Here is a 25,461-nt window from a genome sequence, read left to right on the forward strand (position 1 = left end):
CTTGGAGCCCTTGTGTTTGCCCCCAACAAACTTGACAACTACCTTGCCGGATTTGTTAGTCAGAACATAAGATGCATCAAAAGTTTTAAATGAGATGTCATGATCATTTGATGCGCTAGGAGTTTTCTTCTTAGGCAACTTAGCACGGGTTGGTTGCCTAGAGCTAGATGTCTCACCCTTATACATAAAAGCATGATTAGGGCCAGAGTGAGACTTCCTAGAGTGAATTCTCCTAATTTTGTGCTTGGGATAACCGACAGGGTACAAAATGTAACCCTCGTTATCCTGAGGCGTGGGAGCCTTGCCCTTAACAAAGTTTGACAATCTTTTAGGAGGGGCATTAATTTTGACATTGTCTCCCTTTTGGAAGCCAATGCCATCCTTGATGCCAGGGCGTCTCCCATTATAAAGCATACTATGAGCAAATTTAAAATTTTCATTTTTCAAGTTCATGCTCGGCAACTTTAGCATCTAATTTTGCTATATGATCATTTTGTTGTTTAATTAAAGCCATATGATCATGGATAGCATCAATATCAACATCTCTACATCTAGTGCAAATAGAAACATGCTCAATGGTAGATGTAGAGGGTTTGCAAGATTTTAATTCTACAACCTTAGCATGCAATATATCATTTTCACTTCTAAGGTTGGAAATAGTAACATTGCAAACATCAAGATCTTTAACCTTAGCAAGCAATTTTTCATTTTCAATCTTAAGGCTAGCAAGAGAGATGTTTAATTCTTCAATCTTAGCAAGCAAATTATTATTATCATTTCTAAGATTAGGAATTGAAACATCACAAACATTTGAATCAACCTTAGCTAACAAATTAGCATTCTCATTTCTAAGGTTGTCAATAGTTTCATGGCAAGTGCTTAGCTCACTAGATAGTTTTTCACATTTTTCTACTTCTAGAGCGTAAGCATTTTTAACCTTAACATGCTTTTTATTTTCTTTAATAAGGAAGTCCTCTTGAGAGTCCAAGAGATCATCCTTCTCATGAATAGCATTAATCAATTCATTTAATTTTTCCTTTTGTTGCATGTTTAGGTTGGCAAAAAGAATGCGCAAGTTATCCTCCTCATTGCTAGCATCATCCTCATCACTAGAGGTTTCATATTTAGTGGAGGATCTTGATTTTACCTTCTTCTTTTTGCCATCTTTTGCCATGAGGCACTTGTGGCCGACGTTGGGGAAGAGGAGGCCCTTGGTGACGGCGATGTTGGCGGCGTCCTCGTCGGAGGAGGAGTCGGTGGAGCTCTCGTCCGAGTCCCACTCCCGGCACACATGGGCATCGTCGCCCCTCTTCTTGTGGTACCTCTTCTTTTCTCTTCTCTTGCTCTTCTTGTCGTCGCCCCTGTCACTGTCACTAGAAATAGGGCATTTGGCAATAAAGTGACAGGGCTTACCACACTTGTAGCAAACCTTTTTGGAGCGGGGCTTGTAATCCTTCCCCCTCCTTTGCTTGAGGATTTGGCGGAAGCTTTTGATGATAAGCACCATTTCCTCATTGTCGAGCTTGGAGGCGTCAATTGGTTGTCTACTTGATGTAGACTCCTCCTTCTTCTCCTCCGTCGCCTTGAATGCCACCGGTTGTGCTTCGGGCGTTGAGGAGGTGCCTTGCTCGATGATTTTCTTTGAGCCTTTAATCATTAGCTCAAAGCTCACAAATTTTCCTATAACCTCCTCGGGAGACATTAGCTTGTATCTAGGATCACCTCGAATTAATTGAACTTGTGTAGGGTTAAGAAAAACGAGTGATCTAAGAATAACCTTGACCATTTCATGGTCATCCCATTTTTCGCTCCCGAGGTTGCGCACTTGGTTCACCAAGGTCTTCAAGCGGTTGTACATAGCTTGTGGATCCTCCCCTTGGTGAAGCATGAATCGACCGAGCTCCCCCTCGATCGTCTCCCGCTTGGTGATCTTTGTCACCTCATCTCCTTCGTGCGCGGTCTTGAGTATGTCCCAAATTTCCTTCACACTCTTTAACCCTTGCACCTTGTTATACTCCTCTCGACTTAGAGAGGCGAGGAGTATAGTGGTGGCTTGGGAGTTAAAGTGGTGGATTTGGGCCACTTCGTCCGAGTCGTAGTCTTCATCCCCTATGGATGGTACCTGTACACCAAACTCAACAACATTCCATATGCTTGTGTGGAGTGAGGTTAGATGATGCCTCATTTTATCACTCCACATGTTATAATCTTCACCGTCAAAAACCGGTGGCTTGCCTAATGGAACGGAGAGTAAAGGAGTACGCTTTGAAATATGTGGGTAGCGTAGGGGAATCTTACTATACTTCTTGCGCTCATGGCGCTTAGAAGTGACGGACGGTGCGTCGGAGCCAGAGGTCGATGGTGATGAAGAGTCGGTCTCGTAGTAGACCACTTTCCTCATCCTTTTGTGCTTGTCGCCTCTCCGATGCGACTTGTGGGAAGAGGATTTCTTTTCCTTCCCCTTCCCTTTGTTGGAGGAGTCTTTCTTCTCCTTCCTCTTGTTGCGGGACTTTTCCGATGAAGTCTCCCCGTGGCTTGTAGTGGGCTTGTCGCCGGTCTCCATCTCCTTCTTGGCGTGATCTCCCGACATCACTTCGAGCGGTTAGGCTCTAATGAAGCACCAGGCTCTGATACCAATTGAAAGTCTCCTAGAGGAGGGGTGAATAGGGCGAAACTGAAATTTAACAACTTAAACACAACTACAAGCCGGGTTAGCGTTAGAAATAGAAATGAGTCCGAAAGAGAGGGCGCAAAACAAATCGTTAGCGAATAAAGAGTGAGACACGTGGATTTGTTTTACCGAGGTTCGGTTCTCGCAAACCTACTCCCAGTTGAGGAGGCCACAAAGGCCGGGTCTATTTCAACCCTTTCCCTCTCTCAAACGGTCCCTCGGACTGAGTGAGCTTCTCTTCTCAAATCAACCGGGAACAAAACTTCCCCGCAAGGACCACCACACAATTGGTGTCTCTTGCCTCGGTTACAATTGAGTTTTGATCACAAGAACAAATGAGAGAGAAAAGAAGCAATCCAAGCGCAAGAGCTCAAAAGAACACAACAAATCTCTCTCACTAGTCACTAAAGCTTTGTGTGGAATTGGAGAGGATTTGATCACTTGGGTGTGTCTAGAATTGAATGCTAGAGCTCTTGTAAGGTGTAGAAGTGTGAAAACTTGGATGACTTGAATGAGGGGTGGTTGGGGGTATTTATAGCCCCAACCACCAAACTAGCCGTTTGGTGGAGGCTCTGTCGCATGGTGCACCGGACAGTCCGGTGCACACCGGACAGTGTCCGGTGCTCCAGCCACGTCACCAGGCCGTTGGGTTCCGACCGTTGGAGCTTTGTCTGCTGGGCCCGCCTGGATGTCCGGTGGCGCACCGGACATGTATTGTAGAGTGTCTGGTGCGCCACATCGCGCGTGCCTGACTTCTGCGCGCTCTGGCGCGCATTAATTGCTTCTGCAGGTGACCGTTGGCGCGAAGTAGCTGTTGCTCCGCCTTTACACCGGACAGTCCGGTGTACACCGGACATGTCCGGTGAATTATAGCGGAGTGGATTCCCGAAGCTGGCGAGTTCAGAGTCGCTTCTCCTTGGAGCACCGGACACTGTCCGGTGTACACCGGACAGTCCGGTGAATTATAGTGGAGCGCCTCTGAGTTTTCCCGAAGGTGCGAAGTTCAGCCTGAAGTCCCCTGGTGCACCGTGTCCGGTGTACACCGGACAGTCCGGTGCGCCAGACCAGGGCTGCCTTCGGTTATCCCTTGCTCTTTTTGTTGAACCCTTTTCTTAGTCTTTTTATTGGCCTTTTGTGAACCTCTGGCACCTGTATAACTTATAGAGCAAACTAGTTAGTCCCAATATTTGTGTTGGGTAATTCAACCACCAAAATCAATTTAGGAAATAGGTGTAAGCCTAATTCCCTTTCACTCCCCGTGCACCATTTGCTTGCCATTCTAGAATATGAACATGAGCAGTTAGCATTGTTTACTAACCATGATAACAAATATATTTGAAGCAACCTGAAACCTAATTCAACACAAGTAAATGCGTACTTGAAGAAGAACAAGTAATTTATTCACGATTCCATCCAGGTAAGGCGTCAAAAATTCTGGTGTACAATTCTCACTAAAATTCAAAATCGCCGAAACATCATGTGCCTATAAACAAGAAGAGCAATACAGGTGAAAATAGATTGCCAGGTCCTAAGATGTATGATATGAACATGTAATCAGGTATAGTAGAATATAGGCATACAAATTGTATAAACTTAATATCTCAATGCACACAAAAGACTTAAACAACATTCAGTTCAGAGGTCTGGCATACATAAAGTTAGTAGTTGCTTGGTAATCAAATTACTTTTTTTTCGTAGAAACTTGTAAGCTCAAAGATCAAAAGGGATTTGTTTGACATTTAGATGTGCTAGCTGCCCACATATATTTATATTTAAAACATGTAAACCACACACAAACCATATTGGTCTACATCAACCTGTTTATTGATGCAACCTCAATTAAAATTGTGATGTGTTACAATTTTTAATAATAGGCAAATATGTCGACAACCGTACATTAATCTAATCTTTTTTAGCGATATTGATAAGTCGTTGTTGTATGTTTGGAGGGATGACATAGCGGCATGAATTCTCCTCATAACTTAATAGATCAATTACAAAGTTCCTTCGAAGAATCTTTGCATCCTACACACAAAGACATAAGAGAACAAAACGTCAAATTTATATTATGTAACTGAAATGTATGTTTGAACCAAACGTACTCCACTCACCCTATTAAATTCCATTCGTCTAGCACTCCCCCACATGACCATAGCTTGTAGAACGAAGTAGCTGATATTAACCCTACAGAATAATGTTTGGCCAACTATATCATATACAATGGTTATCATATAAAAAATTTAAACTGTTGAGAACATGGTATTGAGAAAATACCCTTTTAAGTCCATTGGAACACCAGACCAAATTGTATGTTCCCACTTAAAAATATCATCTGCCCATCCAGAACGTTTCTTATTGTAGGCAATCTTATATTTCTTGGAGGCCATGGTAATTGCTTCCGCAAACCTCTCATATGGCATGTGTTTACACCAATCTTGAGTGGGTGTAAAGTCTATAAAAGTTACGTGCTTTTTACCATGATCGATTACCAAAAGTGCGTAGCATCCGTTGAATTTCCATGGCATAAGAACCTACAAAATATCAGTCATTAGGATTGCAATGAAGTGCCTTTTATAAATATATTCGAAATAAACACATACTTACATATTTACAACCAGTGATATAATAGTTCAATGAAGGCCAACAGTCGAGTGTTTTGGCTAACTCTTCAGCTGTAGGATCCTGATGGTACTTTGGAAGTTTACCAAAACCAACCATTCTCTGGATAAATATATATACATGTCCACATGAGAATTATATGTATAGATACAATATATTACTATATTATTGATTGGAAACAAACTTACCCAGAAGCGCATGTCCATATAATGTTTTTTATCCTTTATCATTTCATCTTTCGACATATGTGACTCTTTAATGGCCAACAATCGAACAGCCATGTCAAACCATTTTAGAGTCATATCTAGATTTACCCTTAATACGTTTTGCAAGTCTTTGACAGATATTTCTATCTTAAAAGGGTTGAAACTTCGCACCCATGTCATCTTGTAATGCAACATGACAAAAGTCTATATCAAAAACTCTACGTAGTTGGTACCTATAAAATAGATAAAACAATGAGCACTTACTCTAATGTCGTATCATCTTGGATTGTCATGATGTAATCACATAGAACATCTATTAAATCAGCTTTGGTCACTGGCATGTCCTTTGTGGAAAGGCCACTCAGTAAAAATTCATTAGTGCACTCATCGGTCGGGATTTTTATAGGAGTTCTTTTATCCCAATCATGAACAAACCACCTTTCTAAGTCTGCTTGAGTGATGGGGCCATCATCATCTTCCATCAATACTTCGCTTTCTTCAGATACACAAAGTAGTTTCCTCTTCTTAGGATTTGTGGGACTATCTAATATCTGAACATCAGAGGAGCTTCCAGCATCGACTTCTTTGTCATACTTGTATAATGGACACCCCTTTCTCTTGTTTATATCTGAAGATAGAAATATAGCAGCCAATTTTTTCCTAAAGTGTGACATGTCATCCTGCAAATAAGAAACAATTTATTTAGCAATTATATGTATCAATTGGCATAATAACAGAAGACAACAAACAGATATTCATGTTATAGCCACATGTAATTTATTGTTCAAAAAAGAGACCCATCAGAAAGTGCAAACTGCCAACAAGAAAATTTGTGCATGTGATAAATATGTAGATTGCAGTTATGTCCACAGTGTATGCAAAGCAAAACGACTGAACCAATCATAAAAAATCGCCGGTCATACGACAAAAAACAAAGGCGAGCACGACTTGGAACAGTAGGGATGCAAACAAGTCTGCAGCCTAGAAGAAAGCTCTACGACAATTCACGGCGTCCATGATGCACGCATAATTTCATAATAGTAATAATATACCTGGGTAAAATTATCAGATAGTTCATCCCCTGTCCAATATTCGATATAGTTTAGTAGAAAGAGGCCACACGAGGAGCTACATCAACCAGATGATAAAATGTCAAGATTAACAGCAATGAATATTAATAGCAACAAAGAAGAATGTATGGTGTACCTATCTATTTGCTTTGCATATTCCATTTCTATTTCTATAAATGGCCAAGAAGCAACTCGGAGGTCTGGCCACCTGTGATCTTTTAACTCCTTACGCTGAGATACCATATCAATTTATCTTTGGAGTCCTTTTATCTTTATATTATTATAAAAACATAGAATTAGAAGTTGAGATTTTAAGTTAATAAGGGATTAGTAATTGTTGAGTTTGTATAAACTCACAGTGTCAATGAGGTCATTACGACCGGATGATGTACCAAGTGAGTCGAGCACTTGTATCTCCATATTTCTTGCATTGATCACGTCAAGATACCAGTGCATTTCTCGGATATTTATTGGAATAAACACCTACAAGTCAATTATAAATATTGCATAATAATACATGTAAACACTAACCGTGTAGATTGCAATCTCGTATTTACCATGTCATGGTCTAGATAAAGTAAAACCCTTCTTTCAGCGCTAGATATTTGTGCCATGTCCTTACTTGGATATAACTCATCTGTTTTAGTTTCAACATCACCGTCTCGCTTTAGAAAGTTGAACTGAAAAGCATTTTCTATGTGTACACGACCTCTAGATCGGCATTTTAGATGCTCTTGAGCTTATATTAAATTTATGTAATAGTCTATCACCTGCAAGTATGTAAGTTATGGTTTAAAATATCATGGTGAGCATCTTGGAAGTGTGGTGCTCCTAGCTAGTTGAGTTATCATGAATTACCTCATCACCTAGATATGCGTCCGGTTGAAATAGGCATTCCATCCACTTCCTTTCCACAAAAGCATCATCAATAAGCACGACTTCTACCCTTGGTTCACAAGGGATTTCTTTAATCCAATCGATGAGTGCAAGATCACCCTATGTGCAAATATAATCTACGAACAAAACAGTCATGAGATCAAACATAAATCACTTACAATAAAAACAATACAAATTGATCCATACGGTAGTATGGAAGTTATCATACCTTTCGAAACTATTGTAGTAGTCACCGATTTTTTGGCTTGTTATGAGACAAGGACATTAGTAGAGATTCATCTATAGATAATGTATTATCTCTTTAGATGACTGTAAGTGCAACATTTTCCTCTTTAGATTCCATCCACGGGAGACAAAAACCTATAATCATTGTTACTATGTATTATTTGATACACGATTCAAATGTTTCTACTATAACCAGCTAAACAATTTTACATGCATTAGTGATAACATAACAATGAAAAATTAATATTGCAAATAAAATGATATAAACATATTGTAGAGGGGAGGCGGCGGCAGTCTACAGTCAATCATTTGAATGCAGATTTACGTAACATTATTCTCCAGAGACTAACATACTGCACTGGAGTTATTAACTTCAATAAATAAAATCTGAGACTGGTTGTACAGTTTTTGACCCCAATAAAATATGAAGCTGCATTCAACCTCAAATTGTCCACAACCTGAAACATCCGCATGTAGTGTTCACATACAGTGTTGGCCGAGTTCACAGACATTATACCGACAGAAACAAATTCACATTCCAGCTACGACGTAAGGACCTCCTTATAGACGATATTCTTTGTGTATGTTACGCCATTTACTGTTGACTTCTTTTCCACCCCCTTCTTCATTTTATCATCAGTGACTGGAATTACAAGTACCTTCACATTCAATCGAGTTGTGGCCCTTGAGAGAGCAACATATAGCTGGCCATGAGAGAATACTGGTTCGGGCAAGTACATAGCAACATTAGGAATCATCTGTCCCTAGACTTGTTAACAGTCATGGCGAAACTTAGTCTTACCGAAAACTGCTTCCTTTTAAAATGGAAAGGGAACATCTCGTCATCAGAAGGGCACAGGGGTATACGAGGCAAGAAAACTCGCATTCCAGCATGCTGACCAAGGACAATTTCAGCATCGATACTATTTTTTTGGAAACCACGTACCACCAGCCGTGTACCGTTGCAAAGTCCGTTAGCAGGGTCTATATTTCTAAGCAACATGATTGGGCACCCAATTTTGAGCTTCAGAACGTGCGGGGGTAGTCCATTAGGAGTCAATGTGTTTAGGAATTCCGATGGATAATAGTTATTAGGATCGTCCACCACGGTGTCAAAGCTATGGTACATCATCTGCTCCCGTTGGAAACGATCGATCATCCTCATATTTATCATATCCACCCAGTCATTCCGAGTAGTCAATATTGCTCTTGAAGTGATGTAGCTTGTATTAGACATGTTTTCGTTTAGACTAGGGTAAATGTCATCTATCAATCTGTCAAGGTCGCGGTCATCACCGGTATATGGCACACATACCTCATCTGGAAGACAAACATCACCATCGTTGTTCACTTCCTCAGTTCCACCACTGACACGCAAAAAATATTCTGCAAACCATGGGTCGCTCTTTGCTCTCATGTTGCAAACAAGCTTTAGGTGGCACATTGATTCCCATAGGTAAGAACTCCGTAGAGAGGCAGCAACTATCTGAGCCCTTGACCCCTTACGTTTAACAGGGAGTACTTGTCTGAAATCTACCCCAAACACAATAGTCTTCCCACCAAAGGGCAGACCAGGGCGTCCCATGATATCACGCATGTTGTTGTCCAATGCTTCAATTGATTGTCTCTTAGCCATTGATGCCTCGTCCCAAATAATGAGTGATGCTTTCTGTAGCAACTTTGATGTCCCATTTTGTTTCGTGAAGGTACATATAGCACCATCATCAATAGTAAGTGGTATCTTGAAGCGTGAATGGGCAGTTCTCCCACCAGGCATTATGGAAGCTGCAACCCCAGATGTAGCTGTTGCAACTGCAATCTTGTCCTGACTACGTAGCACCGCAAGCAATGCCTTATACAGATAAGTCTTTCTAGTCCCACCAGGCCCATCCACAAAGAACACACCGCCATTACTGGTGTCAACAACAGATAAGATCTTTTCATAGGCAGACTTCTGCTCCTCATTTAGGGTTTCTTGCAAAGCAACATCTTCTGTCATTGCCTCGATACTTAACTCCTCGTAAATCTCTCTATCAATACCTTGTGAATCATCATATCTATCGATGATAGCAGGGAGAGGGAATTTCTTTACGTCTTTACCCATTGACTGCAACATGTTTCTAATGTCAATCAAGACCATCTGCTGCAAATGGGTTTTGCTCTGAGTAATACGATGATAATCCTTGGACATTGTGTCAAGGTGTCTCTGCCACAATTTGGCCACATCATTTGGCTCGCAGTAAACCAGTATCATTGCAAACAACCTTCGTAGCGTTGATGGCATTTGGTAAAGAGCAGCTTCATTGAGACACTCATCTATTGTGTTGTCTGCTTCAAGTAGTCCCCTTCTTTGTGCTGCCTCACGAAACGATGGTAGTGTGTCACCATCTACTATCCTTAGATCCACATAGGAGGTAGCACCAGTCACATGGTTTAGGAGGAGCCGAAGATAGAAGCGCTCCCCTTTAGATGGTAGAGCAGAGACGATTCTACCGACTTGTCCACCCGTATTTCGTTTCCTCCTTTTCCACACTTTGCCCTGCTGCCAAGTGTACCACTCAGGGAAGTCACGATACAGGATGCCCCAAGCCTCCTCGTATAGCTTATTCGCCTCAAAATATTATGTAATCATTGACCTATCAGCACCTGGACGGTTGATGACTCGCTCGACCATTTGTCGCTCGTGAAACGTCACCATGTGCATGTTTGGAAGATGGAGCTGTAGCTGCATCACAGATGGAGAGTTCTGACTAAGCTCAAATCCATATATCCTCCATAAGGCTTCCAGAGGAGTCACCACCTTGCATCTCTATACTGCTGGATCTCATCTACATCATCATTTTTCCTTACTCGCATCTCTCATAACAACAGACGCACGATCATGGCCTTTGTATATGTACTTGAACAGGTACTTAACAGCCTTGATGCTCCCACACGCCTCAACATTGATGTGACAGTTGAAGAGCCAAAGGAGGTAAGGGTTGTAAGGGACAACCCATCTATTGTCCAATTCACATCCTCGAACCTTTTCCTTACGCCCATCGTCATGACGTCTGTAATTAGGATATGAATCCTTCCCTTGCATGGTTGCCTCACGGAAATGTCGGGGGTATTGATTCTTGCATGATGCACGACCCTTAGTGCATGGGCAGTTAGGGTTTAGCGACCCGCACGGGCCATGCATCATATGCTTGATAACAGTTTAGGGTACTTGTTGGACGGGATCTCAGCTGAGATCAAAAGGTCATACTGTTCAGGGCACGTGAGCTTGTACTTCCTTTGCATGATGAGTAGAAAATGGGCATGTGGCAAACCTCGTTTCTGAAATTCCACGACGTAGACGTAGGCTCGGACTTTACCGAGAATATCCTGTTTAGTCAACCTATGCTTTAGCTCCTGTAGTTTCGCATGAAAGACACCCACTACAAGATCCGGACGATATTGCGGTGTCTGTCCAGGTAGAAGCTCTCTCCTTATCTCATCCCAGTTAGGGTTACATGTCATGGTAAGAAAGATGTCTGGTTTACCAAATTTCTGCACCAGAGCCATAGCATCCATATATCGACGTCTCATGTCACGAGGACCGCCAATAAACGACGGTGACAACACAGTTCGCTTTCCAACCTTCTCTGCTCTAACATCTCCATATGCTATCCACCAAGCCCTGGTATAGGTCTGCCCTTAACCGATCCTAGTTCTTACGTATGAAATCTAAACGGGAGCTCTCAATCTTAATGTATGTGTCGACCGCGAACTGCTGGAAAAGTCATTTACCATGAAGTATTGGATTGAATACCCCTAGACGTATCTGAAATTTGTAGCAGTAGTAATCACGCACGGACACACATAGATGGGTAGGAGGTTCTACATACGCAAGAATCGATTATTTAGTGATGCCGAAAACATATTTAATAATGTGAACAACTTAGAAATTACAAACAAACAACTAACATGCATCTTCATCATTTGCATTACTTGCCCTATATGTCGCCCGGTATGCATCCACTTTGTCCATGGATACACCAACCTTTGGGATATTTGCATGCCATCCAAGTTCACCTCTAGGGAAGAACAGTGGATATGATAGCGCATCGTAGCATCCATGGTATGAGCGGATGCTGTGGCTTGACCTATCGTAGCATCGTAGCATAACACTCTTGCTGAACTAGCCTCGTCGTTCGCTCCCCTCGATCCAGACAGCGGCCACCTCCGAAGTGAGAGGTGTGTTATATGTCTTCTGGTTCAACGTCTGGTCAGGGTTCAATGCAATGTGATAGTCAGCAAGGTTCTCAACATGACCCATGCTCCTAAGTTGCTCAGAGTATGGATTTCCACGAAGTATGCCAACTATCTATTTAATAAACTCTTGGTCTTTCTGAATCTGATCTTCACGACACTTACGGTATCGATGCTCGAGACTGGGATCATCCTCGTAAAAGTAAAGCTCTAGGTGTTTATGCTCTGCCCCACATTCAATACCGAATGACTTGATATTATGGTACATCATGCCTTGTGCACGGAATGTGTATATACCAGAATCCCTCATATTAGTTGTCATACTGTCGAGGCAACAGTACAGGGAAGTGAAAGAAAAATGGCCATTAAAAAACCTGATGTTATCACGAAAGTGCCTAGCATCAGAGTCTGCACTATCCCACAACCTCCTGAGCTGGGGAGGGGTCACTAGTGGGGCTAGCTCAACCTTCCCACCTAGACAGCAAAACCCAGGCAGCTCATACTCAAACTTCTTCGCAGTGCAATAACCACAGTCGGGAACGTGCTTCAGCATATGTGTTTCTTCAGGGATGTTACTGTAGACCTTGTCGTACGGGTCAGGCACATCAGTGGCAACAGATTGATCTTGAGTACCATCTATCTCGAAGTCCACGTTAGTGTCCTCATCTGATATTTTTTTGGAAAAGAACGATTAAGACATTTGAATTTAGATACGCATTGGTATTGTAATAGAAATTGACATAAGTACATTTACCAGCGAATAGATATCCCTCGTTCTCATCATTATCCTCTCCGAATATGACACCCTCATCATTGTCATCAACTGGATCGTAAAAATATAATCCAAGTAAAAGACAGGGCATTCAGGGTTGAGAAAATATATAACCTCAATAAAGATTTTTAACAATTACCATTGGAAATGAACCTTGGGATCGACTGGCTTTGCTCCAACCCACTTCCTTGTCCGACCATGTTTGCACTCCCATTTGTTGCCACGATCGCACTTTGGCGTGTATTCCTATATTGTACTGATGGAAACACACGTTTAGTCGGACTACATTTTATCGTCGTCATGCAAGATCCATTTAAAACTGGTTAGTATAATTACCAGTGTTGTTGATCTCTATAGTTGAACTGGGTTGTGTCGAATCATCCATTTGTCCGACGTCACTGATAGTGTCCTTAGTCAAAGTTGCCACGTTACATGCAATGTTTGCTTCAAATTTCTTGTTTTGACAGGCTAAGTAGCTTGTCTTCCACCACGCAGAACATGATGTTTACGTCTTAATGGCTCAATAGACATATCGGGTGAACCGACATCCTCAGTTTGTGTTGAAGCTGGCATGAAAGGTGTACTGGTATATTCAGGGATAACCCAGTCGCATGTGTTATCTGAGGATGAATCAGGTTCCGATACATCTGCTGTAGGGTGTACAACCTCAGAGGTATATGTTGGGACCTCCATGGCGATGGACCCCTGATTCAAAGTGCTAGCTTGCAGTGCTCTACGTTTTCTTATGTACTCTAACTTTCCCTCTTTTCGCCTTGGTGTCTGATTATACAACCTAAGATGTTCATTTTGGTCACCTATAAAATATGAACACAATTACTTTCCAATTGTAGGTTTATGTGCAGATTTATTAATTAAAATTGGACGTTTTTCATCACCTCCTGACACATTGGGCATCACATTGTGTCCCTTGTTTCGTTGACGTGCTTCACGACGCTTCCTATTCTTCTCGTTTTTTTGTTCAACGGACATCACTGCATATCTTTCCCTATTCCTTTTCCTCTTACTCTCCTTAGCATCGACCATTGGTCCGAGCAATTCATTTTGATCACCTATAATGTAAGTTTGTGTATTAGTGTTCCCTACTTACTACGTTTCGACGATGTATGGTCAGTTTGTGTATTGACCTTTACCTCTAATGATATTGCTAGAGATGTCTGTGAATGGTTTGCGACCGGCATTATGTCCCATCTGATCTATAACAAGAACAGTACCCAAGAAAACATGAGCATAAAAATAATACTGTAAGAACAAAGGGTGAAATGATCTGACTGCAATAAACCAAGCGAATAGAAGATCAAAAAAGATGCCCTTGGTAATAGAGGTTATAGAAACAAGTATCATAACCGAGAGTAAAGAGATAAGACCTAGAGAGAGGTGATAGGAGAACGATTTTGGTGTCCATATAAGATATTTCATTATATTCCAAGTTTTAACTACATAGATGGATATGGGTGACGCGCTAAGTAATTGTTTTCATAACTCTGGTGATGTGGAATATCTGGAGCACGCCTAGCTCCTATAGATGGGCTTCGGTATACTAAATGTACATTAAATTTGTTCCAGGTTAGATTTGTATATTTGACGTAATTTCACGAGCGGAGTTACGACTTTAATGTCAAACATGACACAACATTAAACCAATATAGTGTTCTAAATGGAAAACGTACGGGCTAAACGATTTGATGTTCCACTTATTCATTGATATTTCACAGTAGAACAAAATGTTTTACAAATCTTGACACATGTAAGTTACATCAATAATAGTACATGTATTCCATCATAAAATTCAGATTTACAAAAGTTACAGACTCTATCTACGCCTTTGGTCGTCAACATATCTAACGACAAACTGACGATCGTTCCGTGCCACCAAAGCCTTTTGAATTGCTGCAATGAGTGCAACATTTAATCACATGTATACTCAGTTCACAATATAATGAAAACAAGTACAAAATTTTGATGTAGGTAATCTTATAAAATACTTATGTTCAAAATAATGGGTGTTGTGATGGAACGGTTTAAAGTGTATTGTTGTATGGTCAGTTGATTCGAGACACTCTAGAATAGCATATTTAAATATTCAATACGAATCATTATAAAGGAAAAATTAGTGATTAATGTGTTTGCAAGGCGTAAACATATGTTGTACCTTGTTTTCTGAACCGCCGAAACATGGTCCCAATTATGATGTTATAATTCTCATTAGCCAACGCCCAGCGGAGTACATTTTTGTTTAGTAAATCGCCCCAAACTTTAATGGTATGTAAAGACCACCTTGTGACATTGATTTTGTGAAGAATAGATTAGTACTAATAGATTTAACATCATATCGGTAATATTAATGGAATATACCTAGCATCCATTATAATAATCTTCCTGAATGTACCCCACATTGTGTGATGGATTGTATCCAAGTGGACTACAATAGCCATAATGTCTACAAAAAGCACAATTAAATATGGATTAATATTCAATTTTGTGTAAAGGAATTTTTAATAGGGTTAGTAGATCAATATATTCTTACCAACTAAAGTCCTGTTTGGCAACTCGGCAATATCATCAAGGTTCAAGAGTATATGTTTTGGAAATGGCGGCATTTGAACTGGGACAGTGTATGGCTCTACGACAGTTTGTTGGGTGAAATACAACTCCATGGTACCATTTAGATGTCGAAAATTAAATGCACCCGGATTAAGACCAAACCATACGTTGTGCATCTTGTAGACATGCTTTTCATGGAGCAAACTGTCACTACAAGGAATGTGTCCTTTTATGACAAAATACTTAATGACAAGGTCAGTTATCGTCATATAATGTCACATAATATGATGGAATTTTTTGAGTCGTCATAAGTTCATGAGGCCATGAAGATTTTATGACGATAGTGTTTTTGTTGTCACATAAGGGTACGAAGATTCGTCATATATTGTCAGGCGCCAGAAGCCGGTAGACGGTTTTACTTTTATGACAGTTAGATGTGCCTTTATGTGATGATTTGGCGGCGTCACTTTATGTTTTTTTCCAAAAAAGGACCGTACCCCTTTCTGTTGACCGCATTCACTTTCCCATCTCCCGCCCAAGATGACCAAAATTCCCCTCCTACCTTATCCTCTCGGTTGCTCACCACTGCAGACAAGTCCAGTGCTCTCCCTCCCCTCAACCTAGCGCCGCCACTCGCGCCCACCACGCCGCCGCACCGCCGCTGGTGAACGGATCTGTCCATCCCATACACCAGCCATGTCCTAACACACTGACACACACCTGGTGGAGGAGGAGGCGCCACCTCCGTCCGCCGGCGGCGCAGGGGAGGAGCCGGCCATCCTCAGGGCGGCGCGGGGCTCCAGCAAGCTGCGCATCGAGGGGTGTTGGGGCGAAGGCAAAGACGCCACCCTTCGCTCGAGGCCTTCGCTGAAGTCGCTGGTCTGACAGAGACAAAACGGGCGGGGACACCCTTCGCTCCATTCGGCACCAGACGAAGGCCTACGGCGGAACCAACCCGCTGCGCGGCCTCGTTCGGCTCTGAGGCCCACGTGTGATCTGGCCCATTGTAAACGGGCCCTGCGTGGCCGCCTTTGTGTTACGGGCCTGATCTGTAAAGGCATGCTTGTAATTACAGCCTGTAACCCTGCTTTATGGGAATATTCTGGGGATAAACTAGGTGTCTGAGGGCACATGTGTCCTTAACACAAGGCGCTGGGCACTTAGATACCTATAAATACCCCCGCACAGTGCCCGTGAGAGGCTAGATTAACAGAGCTATTGCCCCCGAGCACGTAACCCTGTTATCGCCACCGTTCACCCCTGTTGGCCTCCTTGCTGCTGAGATCAAGTTCCAACAAGGGGTCACTGAGCTTCAAGCGGGCGCAGGCCGCACTGCAGGTGGAGACCGAGATCTCCATTCGGACCGCCGCCATGCCCGCGCCGGGACCGGGACCCCTGCCTAGGGGAACCCCCGAGAGGAACACACAACAACGTCTCACCAGTCAGCCACCACCGCGCTCCATTTCCTTTCTCTCTCTCGGCTCCTCCGCTCTCTTGCCCGAGTTGCTAGCTTCCCTGCCCGCCTCCTCCCGTCCCCATGGACAGACAGCCCCCCACCTCCGCTTCCATAGCATCCGAGCTAAGGTCAACTCCTCCGTCGGTGGAGCGAGAGCGGGGAAGAGATGGGAGGGTCCCGGATCCGAGCTGAGCTGTGCTCCCCGCGCGACCGACACCCAGGTCTCGTCGTCCCATGCAAATCTGCTCCTCCTCCTGAGGTAAATCTTCGATAGTTTGGTGGTTTAGCTGCACAAGCCCTCTATATGTAACATTCTTGTCTTGAACTCGGTGTACCCTGTTATTCTGTTTGCAGATAAGGTGACCCTGACCCCTTCTTTCTTATACATTGGAAATTATAGGCCATCCATGGATCCGTGGCACACAGGAAGTTAAGATTAATCTAGACATGATAATCTACAGGCTTATGAGGGCTTACATAAGTTCATCTTCTCTACGGAAATCTGCATTGAGGGTAATACTTTTGTAGGTTGCTTGTACTATTTTGCAAGAATCATCATCTTTCGTTTCTGTTGGATCTTGGATGATCAATAACTGAAGCCTCCATTTTTAAGTGTATTTTATTGATAATGTTTTATCTGCATCACCTAGCAAATGGTTGCTTTGTTTTTGGATTTATGTGATCCTCTTATGCTTTTTCCTCTTATAAATATATGTAGTATGTACTGCTCTGTAAATAAAAACACTGAATGATTGTGGTCTGTCCGTCTGTGCACAATCCATGCTTTCTATTCAGCTTAATGCAAATCTGGTATACCCTATGCATATCTGTTATAACAAGTGTTATTCAGTATGTTCCTTGCTTGCCTTTCACCTTAAAAATTAGAATAAATGATTGTCCTATGGTTGTTCTATTTTTCCATTCTACTGATCCTTATTTCCTGGGACTGCATTTTTGTTGGGATGACATTGTTTCTTGCTATTATTGTGAACAAAGGACACTTCAAGAAACTGTTATACAGGACCTGCTAATTAGCTATTTAAGTTTTTCAGGCTCTTGCAAAGGCACTGACGACAGATCAACTCTTCTACCTAAGAGAGCAGTTTACATTATTCGGTCCAAACAAGAGTGGCCATATATCATTGCAAAATATGAAGACGGTTAGTAACTTTATTCAGTTAAAATTAAATTGTAACTTGCAGTTGCTGATTTTTTATGGAACTTCTAGGCCTTGATGAAAAATTCCTCGGGTGCAATGAATGATTCTAGGATTCTTGACTTTGTTAACTCAGTAAGCCTTCTTTGTCCTCTTATGTTCTTTTCATATTTTGGTGCATGACAATGTACTAATTCTACCCATTGTGCTAGATATGCAATATCCAATATGGCATGATTGATTTTGAAGAGTTCTCTGCTGCGGCCATTAGTGTATATCAAATGGAAGGCCTGGAGACCTGGGAAGAACATGCTCAACAAGCATATGAATTGTTTGACAAGGTAGCACAGTTTTTTTCTTTATTTTTCTTTTTGTGCTAGTGCCAGTATTGTGGAACGAATTTATAAGGTTTGTGGGTTGGGCTGCTAACATTTATGTTCGAATTTGGACGCCTCTCTCTCTCTCTCAGGTTGGAAAGGGGTTGCTGAAGGACTAGAATGCTCAGAAGCTTGCGTTGCAGCACTGGCTGGAAGCGGTGAGAGAAACACGATCTAAATAAACAGTTTTGTAGTTTACACATCCTTTTTGCGAATCTATAAACAGTTAGTTTCATAGTACTAGATTTTCAAACCGAAAGCAAGCAACCTTTCTTCTACTGGTGAGTGTTGGCTGCTACCATACCATCTCGGCTACGACGGTCGTTTGAAGCTGACGGTCTTGGTTTTGGTGTTGATTGAGTAGCTAATTCTGAGATTGGCCATCTGATTTCTAAGATGAGCTCCCATGTTCATAATATTTGCGCTGTGCTAAATGAGGTATAATCAATAGGTGCTTATGCTCCAATTCTTTTATGGTGACCATCTAAAATAGAAAACAGCAGGACAATTGCTATGTCATCAAACATGATCATCATTGCAAATCTTATATCCCAAGTTTTTTATATGCTCAACAGGCCGCACTTGAAGAAATCTTATATCAGTTTGAGGAAAAACTCCAAGCTGAAAGAGAGGAAGCTACTAGGAAGCAGGAAGAGTTGCAAGCACAACTACAAGCTCAACAGGTCGCACTTGAAGAAAACCAAAGTTTGTTGCGCCAGGCCCAAGAGGAAGTGAAGGGGATGCATACCAAGTTTGAAGAGACCAATGCACTGCTACGAGCTGTCTTGAAACTTCAGAAAGATTGAGGTAGGGATGCATACCAAGTCTGAGGATGATGCCTTTGCTTAAGGTTTTTCTACCTTGCTAGAACATATCTGTGGTTAGAACTTTGTCAGAACTACGTGCAATCTGTTTGAATGCTTCAAACCTTTGTGGTGGAACCTTTGTATGTTTGAACCTCTGTTGTGGAAGAACTAGTGTGCTGGAATTGTGTATGACTTGTGATGAGAATGTTGTGTATGATGGCTTTTCTGTGTATTATGATTCTGTGAGCTATCATGAGAGCTCAGTGTGTCGTCACTGTATGTTCACTGTATGTGGGTGCCATAAGTGACGATCCCAACTTTAGGTGACGCGTTGACTGGAAAAAATGTGACAGATAAAACCGTCATATATAGCAACAATATGTGACAGACGAAAGCAGCCGTCACAAAAGGTGATGACATTATGTGACGGTACTCTGAACAGTCGTCACAAGGTACATAATGTGACGGTCGTTATATGACGACCCTTATGACGCAGCATTTTCGTCATAAGATGTTTTTTATGACCAATTTTGTACTAAACATGACACTTTACTTTTGTCATACAAAACCATTTTTTTAGTGTGTTGAAGTATTTGACTATCTCATACCGAGTTGCAATGGCCTCGATCTTGGCTCCCTAATTTGATTTTAGCACAAAATAGATTGTGGTATGAACATTATATATAGTTATGTAAATGAAACTTAAAGAGGGGTTGTCTTACATTGATGTCAGACAAAATGTAATGTTGCCAGTCACGATAACGTGGTTCAATCGGGAATTTAACTTCAACTCGAGCGACAATACTATACTTCCGTTGTACCCCATAAAAATCTTCATCGCTATAGTCGTCGAACAACCTGAAGCTATATTAAACATGCGACTAAATAACGTTCATATAAATTTGATAGCGAAATATTGTGTTAACTGTTGTTTATAATATAACTTACATATGCATCCTGTTTTTCTTGTCCAATGCAACTCTTTCACGGTTCAATACGGCTGGCTCCATCAAAACCTTTTATCATTTGAAAATATTTTAAACTAAATTGTAAAATGGTCTAATGCATTGATATAGCACGACATAGGAGCAGTGTGGGTTGGTTGGTTGAGCACTTATTTTGGACTATATGTGTGACTGTGATTAAGGCTTGTAGTTCACGAGTCTGCAACTCATGCAGAGGTGGATGGCATGCATGATTGCGTCTGACAGAGCTGTATTTCCCAGTTGGTGCTCAAGTACGGCGTCTGCAGCTGATACTAAATACCTTTGATGACATAATGCCTAAAACATCTCTAGCAGTTGAAAAGAACAGACCTATTATAGTGGTGAGTTTTCAGCCATTCCAAATAAACCAAACAAGGTAGATTGGAAATTTTCTAACTTCATGATGAATTCTGGATAATCGGTCCAGTGAACACATATACGTTGTAGGTGAATTTTATTGAAGCGGAAATTTGATAGTTAGATGGTGTTTTCTATTTGAGCAGTAAATGGTGTTTGTTCTTGTACTTAATGGCAGATCCAAAATAGAAGGAAGAGAAGCATATGAGAAAGAGAATTGTGAACGAATGCAACTCACCGTACACAAATCATACTATTAGCTAAGCCTTACCACTATCATTAGATAAATAGCATCAACCTCTATATACAGGAAGTATGCATATAAACTTTAGACTACCCCAATAAATACCCGAAATACACACAAGTTTGGAATATTATACTATAAAAAAGCCAAAGTGACCAATAATTAGGAACACAGGGAGTAGATAATAACGTAAATAACAAAAAATCACCTCCCATGGTGCAGGATAGATATAGTAGTTTTACATGTTATAGTAGTAAGAAAAATCTTTTTAAGGAAAAAATGGAATCCAAAATAAAATTAACAATAGCATAATATTGTGTGAACTGCGAGCACTTTAATGCTTAACACATGTATAAATAGTGAATAGTGAACAGATCAATGTATTACATATTCCTATTAATAAAAGCACTAAAAACTCAATCAGTAAAATTAAACAAAGCCAGCTAGCAGACAGCTTGATACCTTCACCGCAAGGGGACACGCGAGTGGTGATGTGGAGAACCTTAGTAGGGATCCTGACAGGTCCCTTAACCCTCAAATGCTTGTCCTTGGCTCCCTTTACCAAATCCGCACAATCTGAAATGTACCAGAAATCGCACAAATTTGTCACTTCAATAATTCATTGAAAATAACTATGCAACGACAGTCCAATACTCTAGTGTAGCTTGCATCATAGCCAATGAACAAATGCAGAATAATCAGACCAATAGTTTTAGTATCAGAAGCTGTTAAATTTAACAAAATATAGAACTAATAAGAGCAAGACCAATTGGACAAAATTCTAATCCGTAAATTCAGATCAAGAGCAGGACACCATGTCACCAGAAATCATCCACGACGACGCTCTTCCTCACTTTCTCTCTTCCATGTGTTTTGTTTGGTGGCTGGTAGTTCTATCCGGATGCCTGGGGAGCACGAATTTATATCCGGATGGGGTCGTTGTAACTAACTCCATGAATCCCAGTTTCTGTTCAGCGTTCGTCGCGTGTGGTGACTTTGCAGCAAGGAGATGAGCCTGCCGATGGGGTCCACCATTCAGGGACGACACAAGGGCACCCTTTAAGTCTACCAAGACTGACCACGGGGCCCCACTTCTTAGCGTGCATCATTCGCGTGGCCACGAGCATGGGCCGAGGCTGGCGAGAGGGCTAACGCCAAGTGGGCTAGAAGTGCGAACACGACCCAGCATGGGGTTTTTTATCCTTTTCTTTTATTTTTGTCTATTTCTTTTCCCATTTTTTAGCTTTTGAATTCCATTTCACATTTAGTTTGATTTTTCCAACTTCCTAATCAAATGCAACACTCCAAAGAGCCAGCATACTTCAATGTCACCAGAAATAGATAATTCAAATCAAGTATCCAAATTTGTCATAGTAAGAATTACACATATGTCTATGCCAATATAAATCATATAATAGGGTTGCTAGTAGCACAAGAGCAAATCCTAGTAATTATAGTTTTTGTATCTTGAAATCGAAATGGGTGAAACCTATATATATTCAAGGAAAAAGAAAGCTTATATAAGTTCACAGGCAGGAATGTTTCTGGTAATCAGTAAGGTACTGTCATCAATGTTTAAGAGACTAAATGTGAAACTTTTAGTTTCAGTGATATAATTCTCTAATGTTTTCCTGTAAGCTAGTGTTCATGTGTATTTTATTGTCAACCTAGCATGTTTATGCCAGCTGTGCTATATTGTCTATCATCAAAGATCTTAATATTTCAAACAACTAAAAGGGAAACCTGTCAAGTTACAAGGTGCAAAGCCAAATACCCAAGCATGTGTTGTTTTTATTGGAGTACAGTTTGATTCATTGATCAGAAAATAGGCTATCGAACAACTATTGTAACTACAAGTTACTGTGAATGATCATCCAGCTGAGATACCTCCACATGGGTTTGCAATTTACAGACAATTTTGAGCTGTATAATTTTGCGTGATCAGATGGGTGTTGATTGTTATTGTTTCGGCCAAGAAGGAAAGAAAGAAGCCATGAATTTTGGTCTTGGGCGACTAGCTTAATTTGCAGGAGTCCTAGATAAACAAGGCTAAATATGCTAGCGTCGAAATGAACTAATAAATCTTGCAGAAGGATTGGAGAGAAAACCGACATACTGCCTCTGCAACCAAGTCAGCTATGGTAAGATGGTGGCATGCGACAATGATTTCTAAAGTTTTAGACATGAATTTGTCTTGCAGAAGGATTGGAGAGAAAAGCAGGATGAGTTCAAGAAAAAGGTAAGGCATCTTAGGCTCGCCTGCTGCTGCTGTTGTGATGAAGACTATTGTGGTTATGACTATAGCCTTGTAGGGTAGCTTTCAGAAGCGTATGAGTAAGCTTGAAGAAATCCGGCAAGGTATGGAACTACCTTTTGGTTGTTTCTGAGTCGTGTTATTTCTGTTCTCATTTTGAGTAACACACCTAACTGATTGCTCTTTTGGAAAGAAATTATTGTTTACATGTATGCCATGCGTTGTAATTACTAGAAAAAGAGGCAGCTGCAGCTGTTACTATAGGGACTGCTGTTGCTACTACTGCCACTCCAACCGTGAATGCTGGAGCGACAACTGCTGATGCTACTCCGAAGAGTGGACGATCCGGTGAAAGAGGCAGAGGGGGTCGGAAGAAGTATGTTTTGCATCTGGATAAGTTTCAGTCCAGCAGTGTTTTTCTTAGTGTAACACACCAACCCGACTCCTGTTTCAGGGCCAAGGTACCCACGGAGCAGCCAGTGCCACTGCCACTAATACCAATATACTTCCTATGTCCCAAAATAAATATCTTTCTAGAAATTTTCAGACAGATAAGAACGGTGGCAAAATACACATCTATCCCCATCTCCTTCCCTTTCCCGTAGGACATCTCCGGACTTTGCTAGCTATCATTATATGCACCTGTGATTAGCGTTTGTATTAGGAGTCAATGTCCCATATTATTGTAGAATGCTATTTTTTGGGACAAAATTAAAACCTCAGAAAGTTACTTATTTTGGCACGGAGGGATTAGTTATTATGTGTTAGTAGAGATGCATGGATGGCGAAGTGCACCCTCCTTACTCACTGATGATATTATATTAATAAATATGTTTTAGGGCTACTACTTCAGTCCTATGGTAAAGAAGGTATTTATCTCAAAGCTTTTCACTGTGATTCTTCTTGGCCTTTGCGATGTTTCTACAGGATGATCTGACTCATCAGTTAGCTATGATAATTCGACATAATGAGAATTTGAGGAGGCAAGAGAGAAATGGTGCTCCAACTCACATTATAACAGAGTTTGCTCAGTTGTTGCGATTTCATATTGCAACATACTTCTATAATGATCTTCCTGGCCAACCCAGGGTGAGTGGTTTAGAATGTCAATTTGCATGTATAAAATCAACTGACAGCAGGTAGGTTAAAATTCAAACTTGGTACTTCCAGAATCCTGGTAACCATTCTATTTGTTTATTTATTTGGAGGCTGAAGCAATAGATAGAGAACTGTGTAAACGAAATTGACTGTAATAGGTAGTTAATTATACTACAAAGAACCCTGTCATTTGTACTAATGATTTGAGGAGGCAAGAGAGAAACGGTGCTCCAGCTCACATTATAACAGAGTTTGCTCAGCTGTTGCAATTTCATATTGCAACATACTTCGATAATGATTTTCCTGGCCAACCCAGGGTGAATGGTTTAGAAAGTCAATTTGCATGTATAAAATCAACTGACAGTAGGTAGGTTAAAATTCAAACTTGGTACTTCCAGAATCCTGGTAACCATTCTATTTGTTTATTTATTTGGAGGCTGAAGCAATAGATAGAGAACTGTGTAAACGAAAGTGACTGTAATAGGTAGTTAATTATAGTACAAAGAACCCTGTCATTTGTACTAATGATTTGAGGAGGCAAGAGAGCAACAGTGCTCCAGCTCACATTATAATAGAGTTTGCTCAGCTGTTGCAATTTCATATTGCAACATACTTTGATAATGATCTTCCTGGCCAACCCAGGGTGAATGGTTTAGAAAGTCAATTTGCATGTATAAAATCAACTGACAGCAGGTAGGTTAAAATTCAAACTTGGTACTTCCAGAATCCTGGTAACCATTCTATTTGTTTATTTATTTGGAGGCTGAAGCAATAGATAGAGAATTGTGTAAAGGAAGTGACTGTAATAGGTAGTTAATTATACTACAAAGAACCCTGTCATTTGTACTAATGAAAATTTACTTCAAGCTCTATTCACTTTATCTTTATATCCAAACCATCAATCAAAAAATTCTAATATTTTTTGCATCTGTTTAAAATGCTTAAACTAACAGCATTTGGCAGTAGGGGAAGACAATGGCTTCAATTGCTCTATCAAAATAGCGTCCACCATGCAAAGTGGACAATAGGTTTCTCAATGAACAAACTATTGTTGAAGTAGAAGGGGAGGCACCAAGCTGAAGTTCCGAATAGATTTTTGTTTTATTGTGTCCCTTTTATACCTTTAAAAATGAAACACCTATTATAGTCTTCAAACCATGGACAAGTATTTCCCAGACTTTTTACCATTGACATGCTAATTTTGTAGATGGACTCTCACTCTAGATGATTTGCAGTTTTTATTTTCTTTTTTCACTTGTATTTTAACAACTTATGATTGTATCGTGACAAAAACCATGGGTTGCTAATAATTTGCACATTTATTTACAGTTATCAGATGATGCAGCAGATCTTCTCAGAAACTTGGTAAATTCCCCAAACAGTCTTATGTTGGGTAAAGGGGCCTTCTTCATTCATGTCAATAACATGTTATTTCAAGTACTAAAAGGTGTGTCTGCAGCAACTTGTTA

General features: G+C 40.9%; 1 protein-coding gene across 1 annotated transcript; it reads left to right on the forward strand.

The window, feature by feature from the left end:
- The first annotated feature begins 17,006 nt into the window (after positions 1-17,006).
- LOC103652986 (calcium/calmodulin-dependent serine/threonine-protein kinase 1) lies at positions 17,007-19,288 on the forward strand. Its single transcript, XM_020552489.1, has 7 exons — positions 17,007-17,016; positions 17,115-17,227; positions 17,767-17,874; positions 17,943-18,005; positions 18,083-18,211; positions 18,340-18,405; positions 18,823-19,288. Exons 2-6 carry the CDS (start codon positions 17,162-17,164, stop codon positions 18,364-18,366), a joined length of 393 nt encoding a protein of 130 aa, XP_020408078.1. The 5' UTR covers positions 17,007-17,016; positions 17,115-17,161; the 3' UTR covers positions 18,367-18,405; positions 18,823-19,288.
- Positions 19,289-25,461: the final 6,173 nt, after the last annotated feature.

This window comes from Zea mays, chromosome 4 (genome assembly GCF_902167145.1).
Source record: "Zea mays cultivar B73 chromosome 4, Zm-B73-REFERENCE-NAM-5.0, whole genome shotgun sequence".
NCBI lineage: Eukaryota > Viridiplantae > Streptophyta > Magnoliopsida > Poales > Poaceae > Zea > Zea mays.